This window comes from Crinia signifera, chromosome 4 (genome assembly GCF_055691185.1).
Source record: "Crinia signifera chromosome 4, ASM5569118v1, whole genome shotgun sequence".
In the NCBI taxonomy this organism is placed as follows: Eukaryota; Metazoa; Chordata; class Amphibia; order Anura; family Myobatrachidae; genus Crinia; species Crinia signifera.
Genome location: NC_139220.1, coordinates 255780588 through 255798719, shown reverse-complemented (window position 1 = coordinate 255798719; position 18132 = coordinate 255780588). Strand labels below are relative to the sequence as shown.

The 18132-nt window shown below is 42.4% G+C and overlaps 1 protein-coding gene across 4 annotated transcripts in view; it reads right to left on the bottom strand.

Annotated features, from left to right (window-relative positions):
* Positions 1 to 18113, bottom strand: part of RNF212 (ring finger protein 212) — a 59557-nt gene extending 41444 nt beyond the window's left edge. For 2 of the 4 annotated variants that reach the window (XM_083184268.1, XM_083184271.1), the window contains exons 1-3: positions 17280 to 17988; positions 5802 to 5946; positions 4629 to 4690 (exon numbers count right to left, since the gene is read on the bottom strand). In XM_083184268.1, coding sequence (XP_083040394.1) covers positions 4629 to 4690; positions 5802 to 5919 — 180 coding nt within the window. In that variant the 5' untranslated portion in view covers positions 5920 to 5946; positions 17280 to 17988. The other 2 variants (XM_083184269.1, XM_083184270.1) reach the window with 2 other exon arrangements.
* Positions 18114 to 18132: the final 19 nt, after the last annotated feature.

The following is an 18132-nucleotide window of genomic DNA, read 5'->3' as shown; positions in this document are numbered from 1 at the left end:
CTTTGCACTTTACACCCCAGCAGGAGTGACTGATAGGCAGCCTGAATCGGACTTTGGCAATTGTATTTCTCCTAGTTGCGGGCCCGCAATAGGAGCTCTAACCTTACAAACTTAACCAGCCGCCAGCAGCCAGCTTTACTGACAACATATATATATATATATATATATATATATATATCCAGCTATTAGACCGGCACTTCAACAAGAGCTGCGTGCCTTTGTAGTAATAAGATACACGACCAGGATCCTGGAGATCATGAATAACACGTCACTGCAGCATAAGTTAAAGTGGATGCAGATCCAAATTTATTGCATATATGCTATGCAATAAATTTGGATCTACATCCGCTTTAACTTATGCTGCAGTGACGTGTTATTCCTGATCTCCAGGATCCTGGTCGTGTGTATATATATATATATATATATATATATATATATATATATATATATATATATACAAAGAAGATCAGGGTGCGCTAAGGTAAATTACACAACTTTCTCATTAAAACATAAATATTTAATAAAAAGCCTCTGATAAGGCTTAGAATAAATCAAATCAAAAAGAGTTACACAGCCATTTCATAGAATAATTTAACAATCCACAGTATGGAACAGGCCCAACGCGTTTCGTCACCCACGTGACTTCATCAGGGGCGCTTTGGATGTTGATTGAAATAAGGTGCGATAGCACTGCAAATGATAAACATAAATTCAACATAATGCATAAAACAGCAGAATGCATATAAAAAATACGTATTTCTATTTTCTGCTGTTTTATGCATTATGTTGAATTTATGTTTATCATTTGCAGTGCTATCGCACCTTATTTCAATCAACATCCAAAGCGCCCCTGATGAAGTCACGTGGGTGACGAAACGCGTTGGGCCTGTTCCATACTGTGGATTGTTAAATTATTCTATGAAATGGCTGTGTAACTCTTTTTGATTTGATTTATTCTAAGCCTTATCAGAGGCTTTTTATTAAATATTTATGTTTTAATGAGAAAGTTGTGTAATTTACCTTAGCGCACCCTGATCTTCTTTGTATTTCTGTCCGTCCCGGGTCTCAGCTAACAGGGATCCTTCAGAGGTGCAGCTTTGGGCTAATAGGGCGCGGTGTTGGGTACCCCTTGCCTTTCTTATATATATATATATATATATATATATATATATATATTAGTCCTATATCACAGGCCATTCAACCAGTGATATGACCAGCACACCATAGACAATGCAAAATGCAGCTTGTAAATTTAAGCACATTTATTGTGGAACACATGGGCCATAAGCAACAATACTTATCCACGGGCAGCAATCATAAAGCAGCACATTCAGAACCGTGGAGTCATGTTTCTACCCTAAAGAGGGTAGAAACATGACTCCACGGTTCTGAATGTGCTGCTTTATGATTGCTGCCCGTGGATAAGTATTGTTGCTTATGGCCCATGTGTTCCACAATAAATGTGCTTAAATTTACAAGCTGCATTTTGCATTGTCTATGGTGTGCTGGTCATATCACTGGTTGAATGGCCTGTGATATAGGACTATACAAATTAAATTGACCTGGCACCCACCTATACCTGAGATTGGTGTGCGTCTCCCACAACGTTGTATATATATATATATATATATATATATATATATATATATACATACATACATACATATACACACACATATATATATATATACACATACATATATATATATATATATATATATATATATATATATACACACATATATATTTATTTGTCTCCATCATAGCATGCCTCTCATTTCCCTCAACAGTAAACATCCAGTCATTTTTAATATGAATCTCTGTATTTTATATTGATATATTATATGCATTTATCTGTGTATATATATATATATACTCTTTTTAATATCAACTATAGGTATTTTAATTGTCTTCATATCTTTGTATTTTTGTATTTATATATTTTTTTCTTATATTGTATATTTAACATTATTAAATATTGTAATTGTCCTATGAATTGTATGTAATTCCTACAGGGGCGTATATTTGTTTTTGCTGCCAGTTTGGATACTGTTAATTTTATGTACTTCCATTATGTCTCTCCTTTATTCCATGTATATTATGTGTAATTAGCATCAGCTGTTTACTTTTTATTGATTGAGCCGGCGTAGATAAAAACCCAGACCATACTCACCTCAGACACGCCTCCTGACGAAGTCATCAGGGTACTTATGAGTTATCTGGGCGCCCGATTTTTTGATTGTATGCCTTAAGTTAAGGCATACAATCAGATGCGATGCGATACGATATCGCATCGCATGCGACCATCGGATGCGATGACCCGATTTTTCCATAGGAATCAATGTTAAAATGGACAGAGTCCATTTTAACATGGAATTCAATGGGAAAAAGGGGTCCTCTTCATACCCCTACTATCCAAGTGGGCATGGAGTTGGATATAAACCTGTGGCGAGCGTAGCGAGCCACCGAGCCCGAAGCGTGGCGAGCGAAGCGAGCCCCGCGAGGGGACGGTATTCTGTGTCCCCTCGCGGGGCTCGCTACGCTCGCCACGCTTCGGGCTCGGTGGCTCGCTACGCTCGCCACAGGTTTATATCCAACTCCATGCCCACTTGGATAGTAGGGGTATGAAGAGGACCCCTTTTTCCCATTGAATTCCATGTTAAAATGGACTCTGTCCATTTTAACATTGATTCCTATGGAAAAATCGGGTCATCGCATCGCATCCGATGGTCGCATGCGATGTGCCCGATCCGACCCGATTTAGAAATCGGGCGCCCGGATAACTCATAAGTACCGTTATCAGTGACGAAACGCGTTGGGGCGTGGTCACCCGACGTATCAGATCCTGATCTTGTGCTACCTGTCCGTCTTGAGTCCGTGTGTGGAGAACGCCGCCGCCGCCGCTGTGTCCATCTTGCCGGTCGTCTGGATGTCCTCTAGTGTCTAGTGTCCGTGCTATCCGACGGTGTACTGACGGTGACTTCCGCATATGCTGACTGCTGTTTTCTATTATGTATGTGAGCCTGCACTTTTTTCAGTAAACGCTGTTTCAAATTTCGCTCACCTGTGCGCTCCTCTTTTTCTTCTGTTACATATATATATATATATATATACATATATACACACACATATATACATACACACACACACACACATATATATATACACATACACACACACACATATATATACACATTTATATATACATAGTGCTCATTCTAGCACCCGCCAACTTTGAAAACCCATGCAGTTCCTGTTCCCTGCCTGGGGTGCCGCTGTCTGCTGTAGTGTTTCTAGCACAGATATGGATTGCATATCAGTGCTGATATACAGACCACACTGTGCTAGAAGTACTACAGCAGACAGCAACACCCCTGGCAGGGAAGAGGAACTGCATGGGTTTTCAAAGCTGGCGGGTGCTAGAATGAACACTATATACATATATATATATATATATATATACACACACACACACACACATATATAGTATAAGGACTGCTTAAACAGCGGTGGTTTCATTACTCTAATCATTAACCATTTAAGTACTGTTTTCCAAAGCACAATTCCGGTGAAACCACTGAGATAAGGATAAGTAAAACTCTGTTCCCCAAACATTAATTTACCAGAGTATTGATACAAATTATAAAATACTCAGAAGACATGGGTGAACACAGTATAAGCACCACACACTATACGTATGACAGTTAAATATACATGTGAAAAAGAATTAAAACACTGACAAACTCACAGAACTTTTATTAAAAAATAAAGTAACATACAATGTGTTGCATGCCTGCCACCTTATTTTAACATCACTTGTATGGTCTGATTTCCCTATATGTTGTGTGTTTTTTAATATTTTCGCAGTTTTTTCCTTTAATAGCCAATAAAAGTTACATTTTAATTATAATGAGGTGCACCACAATCAAGGACAATACTTTTTCGCTTTAATGCTTGTTGTATCTTTTATTGTGCAATGGTAGCACAACCCCTTCATGATATGAAAATAGAGTTTGACAAATAATCGATAAGTGGGGGTCAAATATCTTAAATACAATAGTCCTGTGCCACTGGCACCCTTTTCTCTCTCTTATACAAGATACTATAAATCATGTATCAGCTTATAAATTTAGGTGATAACTATTCACTTTTATACAGAAAAAAGCAATGGTTATACAGGTTGAGTATCCTGAAATGCTTGGGACCACGAGCATTTTGGATAAGGGATTTTTCCTGGGATTTTGGAGTAGTTTTTTTAACATTCCAACCTGGTCCCCTGGTGGTGCCCTGATGGTCCCCCGGCATCCACGGTGGCCTTCAGGATTTTCTTCAGTGGTCCCATGGGTGAACTGTGTGAGTTTGCAGGTGTGCCGGTGATGTCACAGGCGTGCCCACGAACTTGCGCAATGCACCCCTGGGGCCAGATATGTCACTGAAGAGGATCCTGAAGCCCGCCGTGGATGCGGGAGGACATGGTAAGTATGAAAAAAGGGGCGGGGGGAACCAAAAAATAAAAAAATATTCTGAAAAAACACGTTTTTTGGAATATTTCGGTTTTTGGGTATACGGATATGGGATACTCAACCTGTAGCATATAGTTAAAAAACACAATTTTCTTATACTTATACCTCATTGGTAAGAAATATTGTGCGGCACTGTGATCTGCACACACCACACTCTTCTTTTTGTCCTATAAAGAGAAAACAGACACTAATGTAAACATCAAAGATAGCACTAGAACTTACTTTTCACATACAGCACTTCAACACAGGGGCGTTTTAAGAGAGGAGGAGGCCCATGTGAAGCCTCCCCCTCCTGGTCCCCCTGTCCTCTCTGACCGCAGCAGCGCAGAACTGTTGAGTATGAGCTCTAAAGGACTCAGACTCTCAGATGTGCAGATCTCTGGGAGAATGTAATGGCGGTAATTTTCGGCAGCACAGCTGTCATCGACGTCGGATCATGGAAGGGTACGTACTAAAATATGGGTGCATGGTGTGCGGTGTGAGACAAGATGAAGGGCTAAATGTAATATCCTCTGAGTAGCCATGGAGGCAGAACTTTCTGTGACTCTGCCCATTTTTTAAAGCTGCAATCATTTACAAGGCAGAATCAGGTTGGTTTTTCATTGTCAATGATTACTGTTTTAAAAACGGGCACACTAGCACGTCCAGCAAATCAAAGGCTATTAGATTTAGCTTGCACACAGTCATCAAAAGAAACTGCTAATTACACTAATACATAAAGGATTGTAATACAGCCATGCAAATGTAAAATCCATTGTTATTGTCATCTCTTATGGCCGTATTCAAAAGTCATTGGGCAGTATTCAATAACTTTTGCAAGCTGTCACAGCTCGCACAGTCAGTATTCAACTGACCCCCAGCACACGCCTTTTCCACCTCGCTAGGTTTTTGTAGCGATGGGTAAATGGCGGGTGCGGACGCTAAAACAGCGAGGCTCGCGGTAAATGCTGCGGGCTCCCTACAAATGCTGTGGGCTCCCTGCATTAGCCGCGAGCCTCGCTGTATGGGGGAATCCTTGCTGTCATCTGACAGCAAGGGTTCCCCCGGAGCATAGAATAGGGTGAGCGGTCGGCACAGGGGTTAAACGGCCATTTAACCCCCTTGCTGGCCGCATTGAATACGGCCCATTGAATACACCCCGTAATGTAGTGAAATTAGAAGAGAATGGCAACACTCAAAACTGCATCATTAATGTAAACAGTTGAGCAAAAATCCTTAAAACATTACATTACGTAACCTATGGAGAAGTTTCAGACTAAAGCGGACAAACTCCTGTACCTTTCTGCAGGCAGACTTCGCACAGCAAATGACCACAGTTTGTTATGGCAAATCGAGGGGTTTCTCTGCTGGGCTGCTGAAAGCAGACGTTACATCTTAGCAGATCAGCCATTTTCATTAATTACATCATGAGACAGTAATGTAGCTATAAAGAAAAAGGACAAATACAGTTCTTAGATAACTATTACAATTAAAAACAAGGGTACTCTTTACTTATCACGGCGCCCATCGCGGGCATTGAATGCACTAAAAAATCGGGTGCGACGCGAACGACGCGATTTCCCATAGGGAACAATGTTAAATGTCTCAATTGACCCGATTTTCCTGTTCAATGCCTCAATTGACCCGATTTTTTGCATAGGAAACAATGTTAAATGGCCCACAGAGGCCAAATAGGCACCCTGAAGTGTGAAATGGCCCCCACAATTGTTAACGCCACCCCACGATCAACGTGAACCCGAAGCGTGGCGAGCGCAGCGAGCCCGCGAGTGGCGGCGGTACGCGTCCTACGACCTTTTCATACCCCCACTATCCACGTCGGCGTGGAGTTGAGAATAGAATAGTGTGGCGAGCGCAGTGAGCCCCGCGAGGGAACGCGGATACCTGTGAAGCCTGCGAAGGGACGCGTTTACCTGTGAAGGTATCCGCGTCCCCTCGCGGGGCACGCTGCGCTCGCCACGCTTCGGGCTCGGTGGCTCGCTGCGCTCGCAACACTATTCTATTCTCAACTCCACGCCGACGTGGATAGTGGGGGTATGAAAAGGTCATAGGACGCGTACCGTCACCGCTCGCCACGCTTCGGGTTGACGTTGATCGTGGAGTGGCGTTAACAATTGTGGGGGCCATTTCACACTTCAGGGTGGCTATTTGGCCTCTGTGGGCCATTTAACATTGTTTCCTATGGAAAAATCGGGTCAATTGAGGCATTGAACAGGAAAATCGGGTCAATTGAGACATTTAACATTGTTCCCTATGGGAAATCGCGGGCATCGATTTTTAGTGCATTAAATGCCCGCGATTTTTTTACCTGCGATGCCCACGATCAAAATCGTGGGCGCCGTGCTAGGTAAAGAGTACCAAAACAAGCTCTAGAGTGAGGGTCTAAATCAAGGTTACGGGTAATTCGCCTGCAGCTGCACACATACATATCTCTGCACTTACTGTTTGTGGGCTATTAAGAACAGCATTGAGGTCACCAGGTAAATGGGTACAATTATTTATTTTATTTATTAACAGTTTCTTATACAGCGCACATAGGTACATCAGCAATTGTACTATGCAGATGTGGAATACACAATTTTTAATAATAACAATTTTTAATAATAATAAAAGCATAACAATATTGATACATACAATATAGGTTGATAAGCCTAAAAGGATAGACATTTTGGGGGAAATTTACTAAAGGAAATTTGTAAAAAATAGGTGTATTTGTATCCAGAAATACACTTATTTTTGACATTTACTATCCGGAAAATACGGCAATTCGTATTCGTATTGATAGCACATCAATACAACTACGAATTGCCGTATTTTCCGGATAGTAAATGTCAAAAATAAGTGTATTTCTGGATACAAATACACCTATTTTTACACCTATTTTTTACAAATTTCCTTTAGTAAATTTCCCCCTTTATATCAGTCACTTGTTCCTATTATGCCTGGGGGCAGATGGTAATGCCATATAATGTTAACTGTGTGTGCGGAGGTGAAGGGTTGTCTCCGGAGGTTTTATAGTTACCGGACTGGTTGCCACAAGGTAAGAGGAAGTCAGTACCCCTTGATGTAATGGAGTCCAAATCGCTTCTTCCTGTTGGATATTCAGCAATCAGATTTTTGTAGATACATAGCAGTCCCTCTGAGCAGAGAATGTCTACCTCATCAAATAGGGTCTCCTCCCAAGATATGTATATGTCCCAGGCTGGTTCAAGCATCAGTCCTTAGGCAAAGCGATGTAGCACCTGACGCGATTCCATGCCTTGCGTGGCAGCTTTGTCAAAGGTGATTTGCATTGTGTGGCTGGTGGCTCTATTTACCCCACCAAACAGGAAGTATCAATTAGTTTGATTAGATCATTCATATTAATCAGTACATCAAAACGGTAACGGCACTAAGAATTAGTTTGCTCGGGTGCAGAGAGAATGCCTATTCAGTGGTGCGCATATAAAACGAACCAGCAATTTCAGATGTATCTATGGCCCTTAAGTTGGCATCAGATCTGAACTGATAGCAAACACCTCAACTTGGCCAGTTTTCATCTGATACATCGTCCCGGTCTACGGAATCGGATGAAAATAGGCCAAATCAGACCTGTGTATGGCCACCTGAAGTGGTGTAGCTAGGTGCAACGGTTCCCAGAGCAAGGGCATGTTTCGCACCCCCCCCCCCCCATTCTGTAGTAGACGAGGCTCTTGTGTGGCAAAAAGGGGGGGCGGACTAACATTATATGTTGTGCTGCAAAAAGGGTGCGAGGTCTAACATTAAACCACACAGCGTAATGCCCAATGCACATTTTAGCGAACTTTGTAATACCCATTACACATAAAGCCACATGCCGAAATGCCAATTACACATAGGGCCACACATGATGCCCATTACATACTATATAACAAACCTTCAATGACTTCATGCTCAATGCCAGGGGCTTCATGCTCGATGCCAAGGGGCTTCATGCTCGATGCCAAGGGGGACTGAAATTGCTTGTTGCCAAGGGGGACTGAAATTACTCGTTGCCAAGGGGGACTGAAATGACTCGTTGCCAAGGGGGACTGAAATTACTCATTGACAAGGGGGACTGAAATAGCTTGTTGCCAAGGAGGACTGAAATTACTTGTTGCCAAGTGGGACTGAAATAGCTTGTTGCCAAGGGAGACTGAAATAGCTCATTACCAAGGGGGACTAAATAGCTTGTTGTCAGGGGGGACTGCAGCCCGCTTGCTCGCTATGCCCGGCTGAGCCTGTCCGCCGCTATTTTTAATTCTCAAGTCTCCGGCTGGACCGCTAGTCAATAAGCGCTTGCAGTGCTGCTTCTGATTGGCTGCTGGACCACACGTGGCAGTCCTTTCGGCACCTTACCCCCTTCAGCCGCTCCCACTGGTGTTATCTCCTTCCAGTGCCTCCCCTTCTTTCTGGGACCACTTGGAAGTGTCCATCACCGCTGGACTACTGTTACAGACTTCACTTTCCCTAGGGGATTTCAGTCTGTAAGCCCTGCAAGATGGTGGCCGCCATCGCGGGGAGCCCATCCCCCATGATCTCCCTCTACACAGGGAGCCGGTTCAGGACCCCTCAGAGCCCAGGAAAAACCTATTTTAAAAGAGGTTTAAGCGCTGTGCCAAGAGCTTCCCTCTGCAGACAGAGAGCTGACAGGACGTGCTTCTGTCAGCCTCTGCTGAGCTCTCAGTGGGCCTTATTCTGGTTGCGGCGGCCAAATGTACGTACGTTCCGTATCAGCGTACGTTTACCGTACGCAGACATTGAGCGAAAGTCCACCCACAAAACATCCGCATACGGACGGCCACAAACACTGACAAAGGGGAGTGGCGTACAACAGAGCGTACGCCACCGTACACGGACGGATCACCGCTTATACACCGACAACTGGCGTACAACAGAGCGTAAGCCACCGTTTACGGACGGGACTCTTCCGTTTCTGAGCGTTCGCCACCTTGTACGGACGGGTCTCGCCTGTTTTCAATGGAAAACTCAGTGTATGTCACCGATCGTGAGAGTTAGCGTACGTCCGTGCACGCTGGCATACCCTTCACATATATGGCCCTCATAATCTAGCCTTTCAACTATGATTAAGACAATTAAATGATTTATTCTAATTGTTATTCAATTATTGTTTTATGTATTTTTATCAAAATGAAAAAAAAATTGTTTGTATTCGAGTGTAAACGTTGACACATGTCGACTTGTGTAGATTGAGTGTGCTGCTGTTTAAAGTATATGAAAACACTTACTGAATGTGTGTAAATGGTTACCAAATAACTACCTTGGCATATATAAGCAGGTCTTAAAAAGAATCTTAACTAAAATGAAACCAACCTTTACATGTAGAGAAGTGTAGGAAGATATGCTTCCAATGTGTTTGAGTGCTGTGTGTGGCTTGCAGGTAGTGAAATAATGGTTTGGACTTAATAGGCTGCAGCATTGCTTATTACATTCAGGTGTATGTGTTTGAGTAGTAATCAGCGTTAATTAGCAGACCCAGGAGTCCGGTATCTGTAGGGGTGGTCTGGAGCAGTAGCGTAACGAAAACTTTTGCTCCCCCCCGCCGGGACAATTTCGCCGCCCCCCCCCCGATAATTTCGCTGTGCCCCCCCCCCCCTGTTAAAAGACCCCCCTGGGGAGCTGGCAGGGGGGTCCGTGCGGCGCGGAGGTACCTGTATTCAGGGAGAGCCTGAAGGTCCCTGCGCCTGCGGCGCTGAGTATGATGTTTCCGGGGTCCCTGCAGTGAAGTGGAAATAACGCGCTATCTCCGGCGGAGATAGCACGTTATTTCCACTTCACTGCAGGGACCCCGGCGGCGGCAACATCATACTCAGCGGCGCAGGGACCTCCAGGCTCTCCCTGAATACAGGTACCTCCGCGCCGCACGGACCCCCCTGCCAGCTCCCCGCTGCACCCACAAGCAGTGGGGCGCTGGCGGAGAAAAAATAGCGCCCGCAGACCCCCGGCGCCTCCCCGCCACCGCGGGGGCTGCGGCCTTATAGTTACGCCAGTGGTCTGGAGGTGGCGGCCGCCTGTTTTGTGTCCGAAATGCACGTTGCTTTCGCCGATCGAGCGGTTGTAGCAGCGTACATTTTTTGTGCACAACCCCGTGTACGCCCATGTTTACGCCCAGTTTTCCTCATTATTTCGGCCGCTCCCCTCAACATGCCCCTATGCCGCCCACAATGACCGTACTCTTGCGGACAGTTTTTTTCGCCCGGAAAGAACCGTCCGTGAGCGTTGTGGAGTCGTCGCGCCTGCGCATTGCGGAAGGTACGCATGCGCAGATAAAAAAAAAACCCGGAACGTACGCTTATGGCCCAGCCGCCCGAACCAGAATAAACCTCAGTGTGTGGGAACTTCTGCTAAGACGTAACACACTGGTAAAAGCCTGTCTAACTAGTGCATTAATAAAAAAATAAATACCTAGCTATACTATTCCATCAGATAAACGGCTGCAGTCAGCAGCCTAGTCAGCAAAGCACCCACTCCAGTGGGCACCTAAAACTAACTGAAGCATTCTGGGATGCAGAAGAGAGGAGCCTGCTTCCAAAAGAAGTCAGCATAGGTGCCTTTGCTACTGCGGACCCTACTACATCCCAAGGTTAGCTGTGTCGCCAGGATGGACGAAAGAGAAATGAATGATATCTCACAAACTTTTCTTTCACTCATGGTTAGTGGTTGGGTGAACCCATTTATTGTCAAACAACTGTGTTTTCTCTTTTTAAATCATAATGACAACAGAAACTACCCAAATGACCCTGATCAAAAGTTTACATACCCCAGTTCTTAACACTGTGTATTGCCCCCTTTAACATCAATGATAGTTGTCATTATGATTTAAAAAACTACTCAGACGCAGGAGCGTCTCATTGCTGGAGCATCAAACAGATGGAGTACCTCTCTGCCGGTGCCAGCATGATCCCCTCTCCGCCAAAGAGAGGGGATCATGCTGGCACCGGCGGTGTGAGAAAGGCACTGACTAGGCTTGCCAGGGACGCTGGGGACAGAGATGCAGTTCCAGGCAACAATATGGTAGTTTCTTGTGTAGTTTCACGGCGGCAGCCTACATTGATAACGTAGCTTAGGCTGCCGCCGTGAAACTACACAAGAAAGACAGCCATTGAGCTACGCTGATAACGTAGCTTAGGCTGCCGCCGTGAAACTACACAAGTAAGGCAGCCGTTGGGCTATGCTATTAGCGTAGCTTCAAACGTAGCGTAAGCTGCCGCCGTGAAACTACACAGGTACCAAAAATGTTCATCCACAGATAAAAGGATATAAAATACATGTATAATAAATCACTCCCCTTTAAGGCATGTACAATCAAACAACACGTTACGTGGATAAATATAATGTGCACTAATATTGCAAGAGAAATATTCACCCTTAATTATCATCCAATAAAGAGTTCTGAAGGAGTCCAGTAAATACCGGTGCCACTTTGTGTTCTCACAAAAGGGTCAGATGTAATAAAGTGAAGCACCAGCCAATGAACTTTGTTTAAAAATTACAGTTGGGATTTGATTGGCTGGTGCTTTATCTCCTTTTACCTTATCTCCAGTTTATCTCTTCTCCAGGTATTAAACAAAAAAATTCAGGTGTAATAGATATGTAAATCTTCCTAAGACCTGTTAAAATATGTATCCTACAATTAAATAGGGATTGGATAGACAAAAATGAAAATACAGCTCAGATTTGCTTAAATTTGCTATATGGAGAGTATATATAGTATATATCTAGAGAGGTGGGAGGGGGGTCATTTTATTGTGTTTTTTATGCCCTCTGTCATGATATAGAACACAATAGGCTTCGTGAGGAAAAACTTTTTCCAAATACAAGTGAAAATTTTTGATCACAAATATCTCGTTTGTGTAAACAAAAAAAAAAAAAAAATATATATATATATATATATATATATATATATATATACACAGTGCTATTTTTCAGGGGGAACCAGCAGGAACTCAGTTCCTGAACCTCTCATTAAATATGACATCATCAGGAACTGAAAATTTACTTTTTATAAGATAAGTTTTATTTTAAAGTCACCTGTGAGTGCCTTTGTTTCTAAATACAATATATAGTATACATCTATCTCTCCCTCCCTCTCTCTATTATATACGTTTTTTTTTTTTTTATTTAATTGATCCACCCGCAGACCAGGAGTTCCTGAACCTTTTCCAGAAAAATGGTACTGTATATATAAAGGCACCTGCCTTTACCTGTTTTTAGAATTGTGTGGTATATCCATTAAAATCTTTTACACGCACCATGGAGCGCTCCTCTTCTGCTTCTATATTTTAGATATATATATATATATATATATATATACACACACACACACACACACACACACACACACAGGTTGAGTATCCCGTATCCGAATATCCCTTATCCGAATTATTCCGAAAACCATACATTCCAGAAAGTGAAAAAAAAATATTTTTTTTTGTTAAAAACTCACTGGGGACATTTGTAACAGCATTACTGAGGACATTATATGTAACTGGCACTATATATGTACAAGAACATGATTGCTTGGCATTCAAATTCAATATCTGAAGTACACAAACTTTTTTCATGTTCTTGAAACCTTGTTTTTTGAACAAATAAAATATATTTGTGTGCATTTCATGTGTTTGATGAGTTTATACAACATAAATGCAAGATACTTCAAAATACATCATTGAAATATTAAAATATTCTGAAATACGGAATAATCCATTATCCAAAATTCTCCTGGTCCCGAGCATTTTGGATACGGGATACTCAACCTGTATATATATATATATATATATATATATATATATATATATATATATATATATATATATATATATATATATATATATATATATATATATATATATATATATATATATATATAATGTTTGTCAAAATGTAAAAGTGGGAGGATAATTAGTTCATAGTCAAACATAATTTTAAAGCAAGGTAGTTTATTAAAAAATGCCAGGTGCATTACATGTAGTAGTAATATGTAACAATACATTTGATAGTTTTATTAGTTAAATTACAGTACTTACAACATGCTATTAACTCTTTCACCTTAAATAAAAAGATTAAAACAGAATGTTTAGCTTTTTTGAAAATACTGTGTTAATATAATACTAAAATGTAATAACAAATGACAGTATAATCAACTGAAAACATCTTCCAAAACAGAACTATAATGCACTTATATGTACTCAATACTGACACAGACTGCGATGGGAGGGGGCACTGATTGGGTTCAGTGTCAAAACGTATCAAGAGCTTGCACAGACATGCTACCTACAGATGTAGGCACGCTCATCTATTCTACCTTTGGTGATTAGATCGATGCATCAGGCATGTTGAAGAGTTGTGCAATGTGGTTTAGGGTGGTGTATGGAGTTGTCATGAGTGTAATGCTTATGTTCATCCACCAGAAGTGGCTTTTGAACATCACCAAAGCGCATTTGTAAGGTCTCCAATGAAAGACAGTACAGTAATATATAGTGCGAGAACTACTAAACTGTATGTTAAATGCAATATATAGGTGTGGCAGCAGACACGCAGTGATAATATGCTTTACAGATGAGCGCTGAGCTACAGGGCAGATGACTACAGATCACACATATTAACTAGAAATGTGAACATACAGTACAGTACTGCCTGCCTTTCACATGGATAGAGGGCTGAAGATTGCTTTAAAATCACGAGGATCGTATAATTTATTAACTCATGCTTTAATTTCTGCTGTAATTATATGCTACTGTATAGTACAGTATGTCCCCAAGCTGCATTATAGGCTAAACTACCTGATCGGAATGTGGTAAAAAAAAAAAACAACAATTTTTTTTGCGGAGGAGACGCTTACAAAGCAGTTCACACAGGGGGCTATTCTAGTTCATTCTTTCTGACAAAATCCTTCTTAGATGGACAAAACCATGTGCACTGCGGGTGGGGCAGATGTAACTTGTGCAGAGAGAATTAGATTTGGGTGGGGTTTTTCTTCAAAGTGAGATCTATATTGCAGTGTAAAATCATGCAGTCAGTATTTTCCCTGCACAGAAACAAAATAACTCACCCAAATCTAATTCTCTCTGCACATGTTACATCTGCCCCCCTGCAGTGCACATGGTTTTGTCCATCTAAGAAGGATTGTCAGAAAGAATGAACTAGAATAAACCCCAAAGTGAGCTCAGCTGCATCAGGTGTGAATGTAGCTTGGACCTAATTCAGACTTGATCGCAAAGCACCTTTTTTTCAAAAACATGTGCACTGCAGGTGGGGCATATATAAAATGCGCAGAGAGAGTTAGATTTGGGTTGGGGAGTGTTCAAACTGAAATCTAAATTTACTTAGGAGACCTGCTATGGTGATTTGAAAATATTCTGGTTGTGCGTTTTTGACCAATATTTCAAAACTTTACATAGCCATAATTTGGAAACAGCATGAAATATATCAATAAAATTTTGTAATTTTCTTATGCTACACATATAATCTTCACATACCAAATTTTCACAAAATCTGAACTGGTGGAATAACATTTTTACATAATGTGAGTTTATTGGACACAGAATTACCCCCTACCAGATAATACCACTTATAATTGAATGGATTCAAAGAAGAATACTTAATACAGAGCCTATTAAAACTTTAGAAAACATGTAGATAATAGAGACATTAGAAGGAATCTGTCTGTGTTGAAGAGGAAATGTTGAAAAACATCTCAGCTTGAACACTGGCATTAACATAAACATTAGCGTTATTAGCTTTTACAGATGTGGGAAGGGTTTTATATTCTAACCGTAGGTTGCAAGAATATTCAAAGCATTTAAGAAAATAAAACCTCTTATGAGAACAAGTGTTAATGTTTGGGCACTAACTTTTGTTCGTCTGATCTTCTTTTCTACCTTTGAACAATTGGAAAACATTCCTTAAAATAGGCCAGATACAGCAGGAAAACATTCTTCCTTCTGTAAAATCACAGTTTGAAGACAATCAGAATATTTTTAAGACTTACACAATCAGCTTGGATTAGGTAGAGAGTGCTCCCAGGGGATGGATTAACTCAGATCTTTCAAAATCGGCATATACAGTTGTAGCGTCTTTCATCTTTGCAGGGGCTGGCAGTGGATTCGACACGCACCAGTCCCCGCCAGCCGTCAGAAGGGGACGTGCGCATGCGTCCCCATACAACGGGTCCCCGTTGCGTTCCCCCACCTCCCCCCTAACCCTGCACATCTCCCTGAAGCGGAGATGGGCAGGGTTCCCGTCCCCCTGCTACTGGAAGCGGTACATCTGTCAGAATGAACTTAGGTCTACAGTCAATAGGTCGACCCCACTAGGTCGACTGGCAGGAAGGTCGACCTGACTTAAGGTCGACATGGGCCAAGGTCGACATGACTTAAGGTCGAATTTGCATAAAGGTCGACATGAGGAAGGTCGACTGGTCATAAGGTCGACATGGATTTTTCACTGTTTTTTTATCCGAATGTCGACACAGTCGACATGGACACAGTTGGCAATGAGAATCGGACGCTCGCAATGCTTCGGGCACGGTGCCTCGCTGCGCTCGGCACACTATTTTATTCTCCCACCACGCCCTAGTGGATGGTAGGGCAGGAAATACCGCCTGTCGGCACATGTCGGCTCAAAAAACATTGAAAAACCCATGTCGACCTTATGACCAGTCGCCCTTCCTCATGTCGACCTTTATGCAAATTCGACCTTAAGTCATGTCGACCTTGGCCCATGTCGACCTTAAGTCAGGTCGACCTTCCTGCCAGTCGACCTAGTGGGGTCGACCTAATGACTGTAGACCTAAGTTCATTCTAATAGATGACCGCTTCCCCTGCTACTCACCAGTGGGGGTGGTCTGGCGAGCCCCGGCGGATGAGCGGCGCTATCTGTAGTGTGGCAATATGCCCTTTATCTGGGATCCAGGACAATGGGGGTTATTCTGATTCACTCGGAAAGGCACAATCACTCTCTAATGGACAAAACCATGTGTACTGCAGGTGGGGCTGATGTAACATGTGCAGAGAGAGTTAGATTTGGGTGGGGGGTGTACTTCAAATTGATATCTATATTGCAGTTTAAAAATAAGCAGCCAGTATTTACCCTGCACAAAAACAATAAAACACCCAAATGTAACTCTCTCTGCACATGTTACATCTGCCCCCCCTGCAGTGCACATGGTTTTGTCCATCTAAGAAGGATTTTGTCAGAAAGAATGAACCAAAATAAGGCCCATAGTTAGCAACCATCCATGGCCACTTGCTGTCAATGTTAACCATTGATGAAAACCATACCTATGGTCAATCCCTATAGCTGCCTATAGCCAGCAGGTAAACTGCATGGATGACTAATGTATTACTTTAGATGGAAATATAGAAATGTTTTATTACCGATGCCTTACTGCTTCTGAAGTGTGAGCATTCTTTTAACAAATAAATGCAAGTACTGGCAGTGTTTACAATCACTGTAATGCTTGTAAATGTCTGTACAGCTGACTGTGTAAGGGTAATAACTCCCCACACCACACTTTTATACAAAGCGCCCATGATGTGTGTATATATACACCAGGTACTCTCAGATATATTACACACTTCTAATCAGTTTTGTATAGATATACACTATAATAATAAGTACATGTAATGGGGTGTGGATCATGAATGGTTGACCGTGAAAAAGTGTAAAGTCATGTCGACCTTTTCATGTGTCAACCATTGCCATGTCAACATTTTGTCTATGTTGACTCTAGTGCCATACCTGCCTACCACCTTGGATTGGTCAGCAAGTCTCCCGCATGCTCCTCGGAGCCCCCCGTACTCGCTGAAACAAATTCCAGAATTCCCTGCTCTTTAGGGAAGGGACTTAAATGATGCGAATCACGTTCATGTGGAATGTGTGCCTTGGTGATGTCAGCCTTGTCACCGTCCCCCTCCTCTCCCGACAAGCAGCATTTGGATCTCCTTTACGGGCTTCTCATGCAGAGGCAAAATCAAAAGTATACAACTATGCTCAGTGCATGCCAACTTAACAGTCGCACTCCAGCTTCAATCTATCTGGGAAAAGCAGATTGGTCACTATGGTACCTGTTGATGAAGCAGTAAAGATGCCCATGACAACCAATCAGCAACCAAGTAACATTTATAAGGCACATGCAATAAAATGATACGTAGAAGCTGATTGGTTGTCATAGCACACTTCCCTACTCTTTTTGCTGCTACATGAATAGACCCATTCTTTCTATATTTTAAATATTTTGACATGATTTCTAGGGACAAACACCTCTCCGGCTGCCTGTGAGGTTGTGAGCTCAGACAGCCAGTGTGGGACTAGCAGCAGCCACCACCTGTCCCATTATTACCCATTACCAATGTCCACATAAGGACTTAGCACGGCGGGAGCCCCGGCCATGCCTCTAGCTAGCACCGTGCACGGCCACAGACACGTCAGACCCTGCGATGCCGCCGCCCGCTTCCTCAGACAGTTACCTCACAGCTTCCGCCTTTTGCCATTGGCTCGTCAATGTTTGTTTTTTTCCCCCTCTGTCATTGGCTCGTTCACAGCCACTCTGCTTTGCTATTGGTTGGATGGCTTTCGTCCCGGTATGTGATTG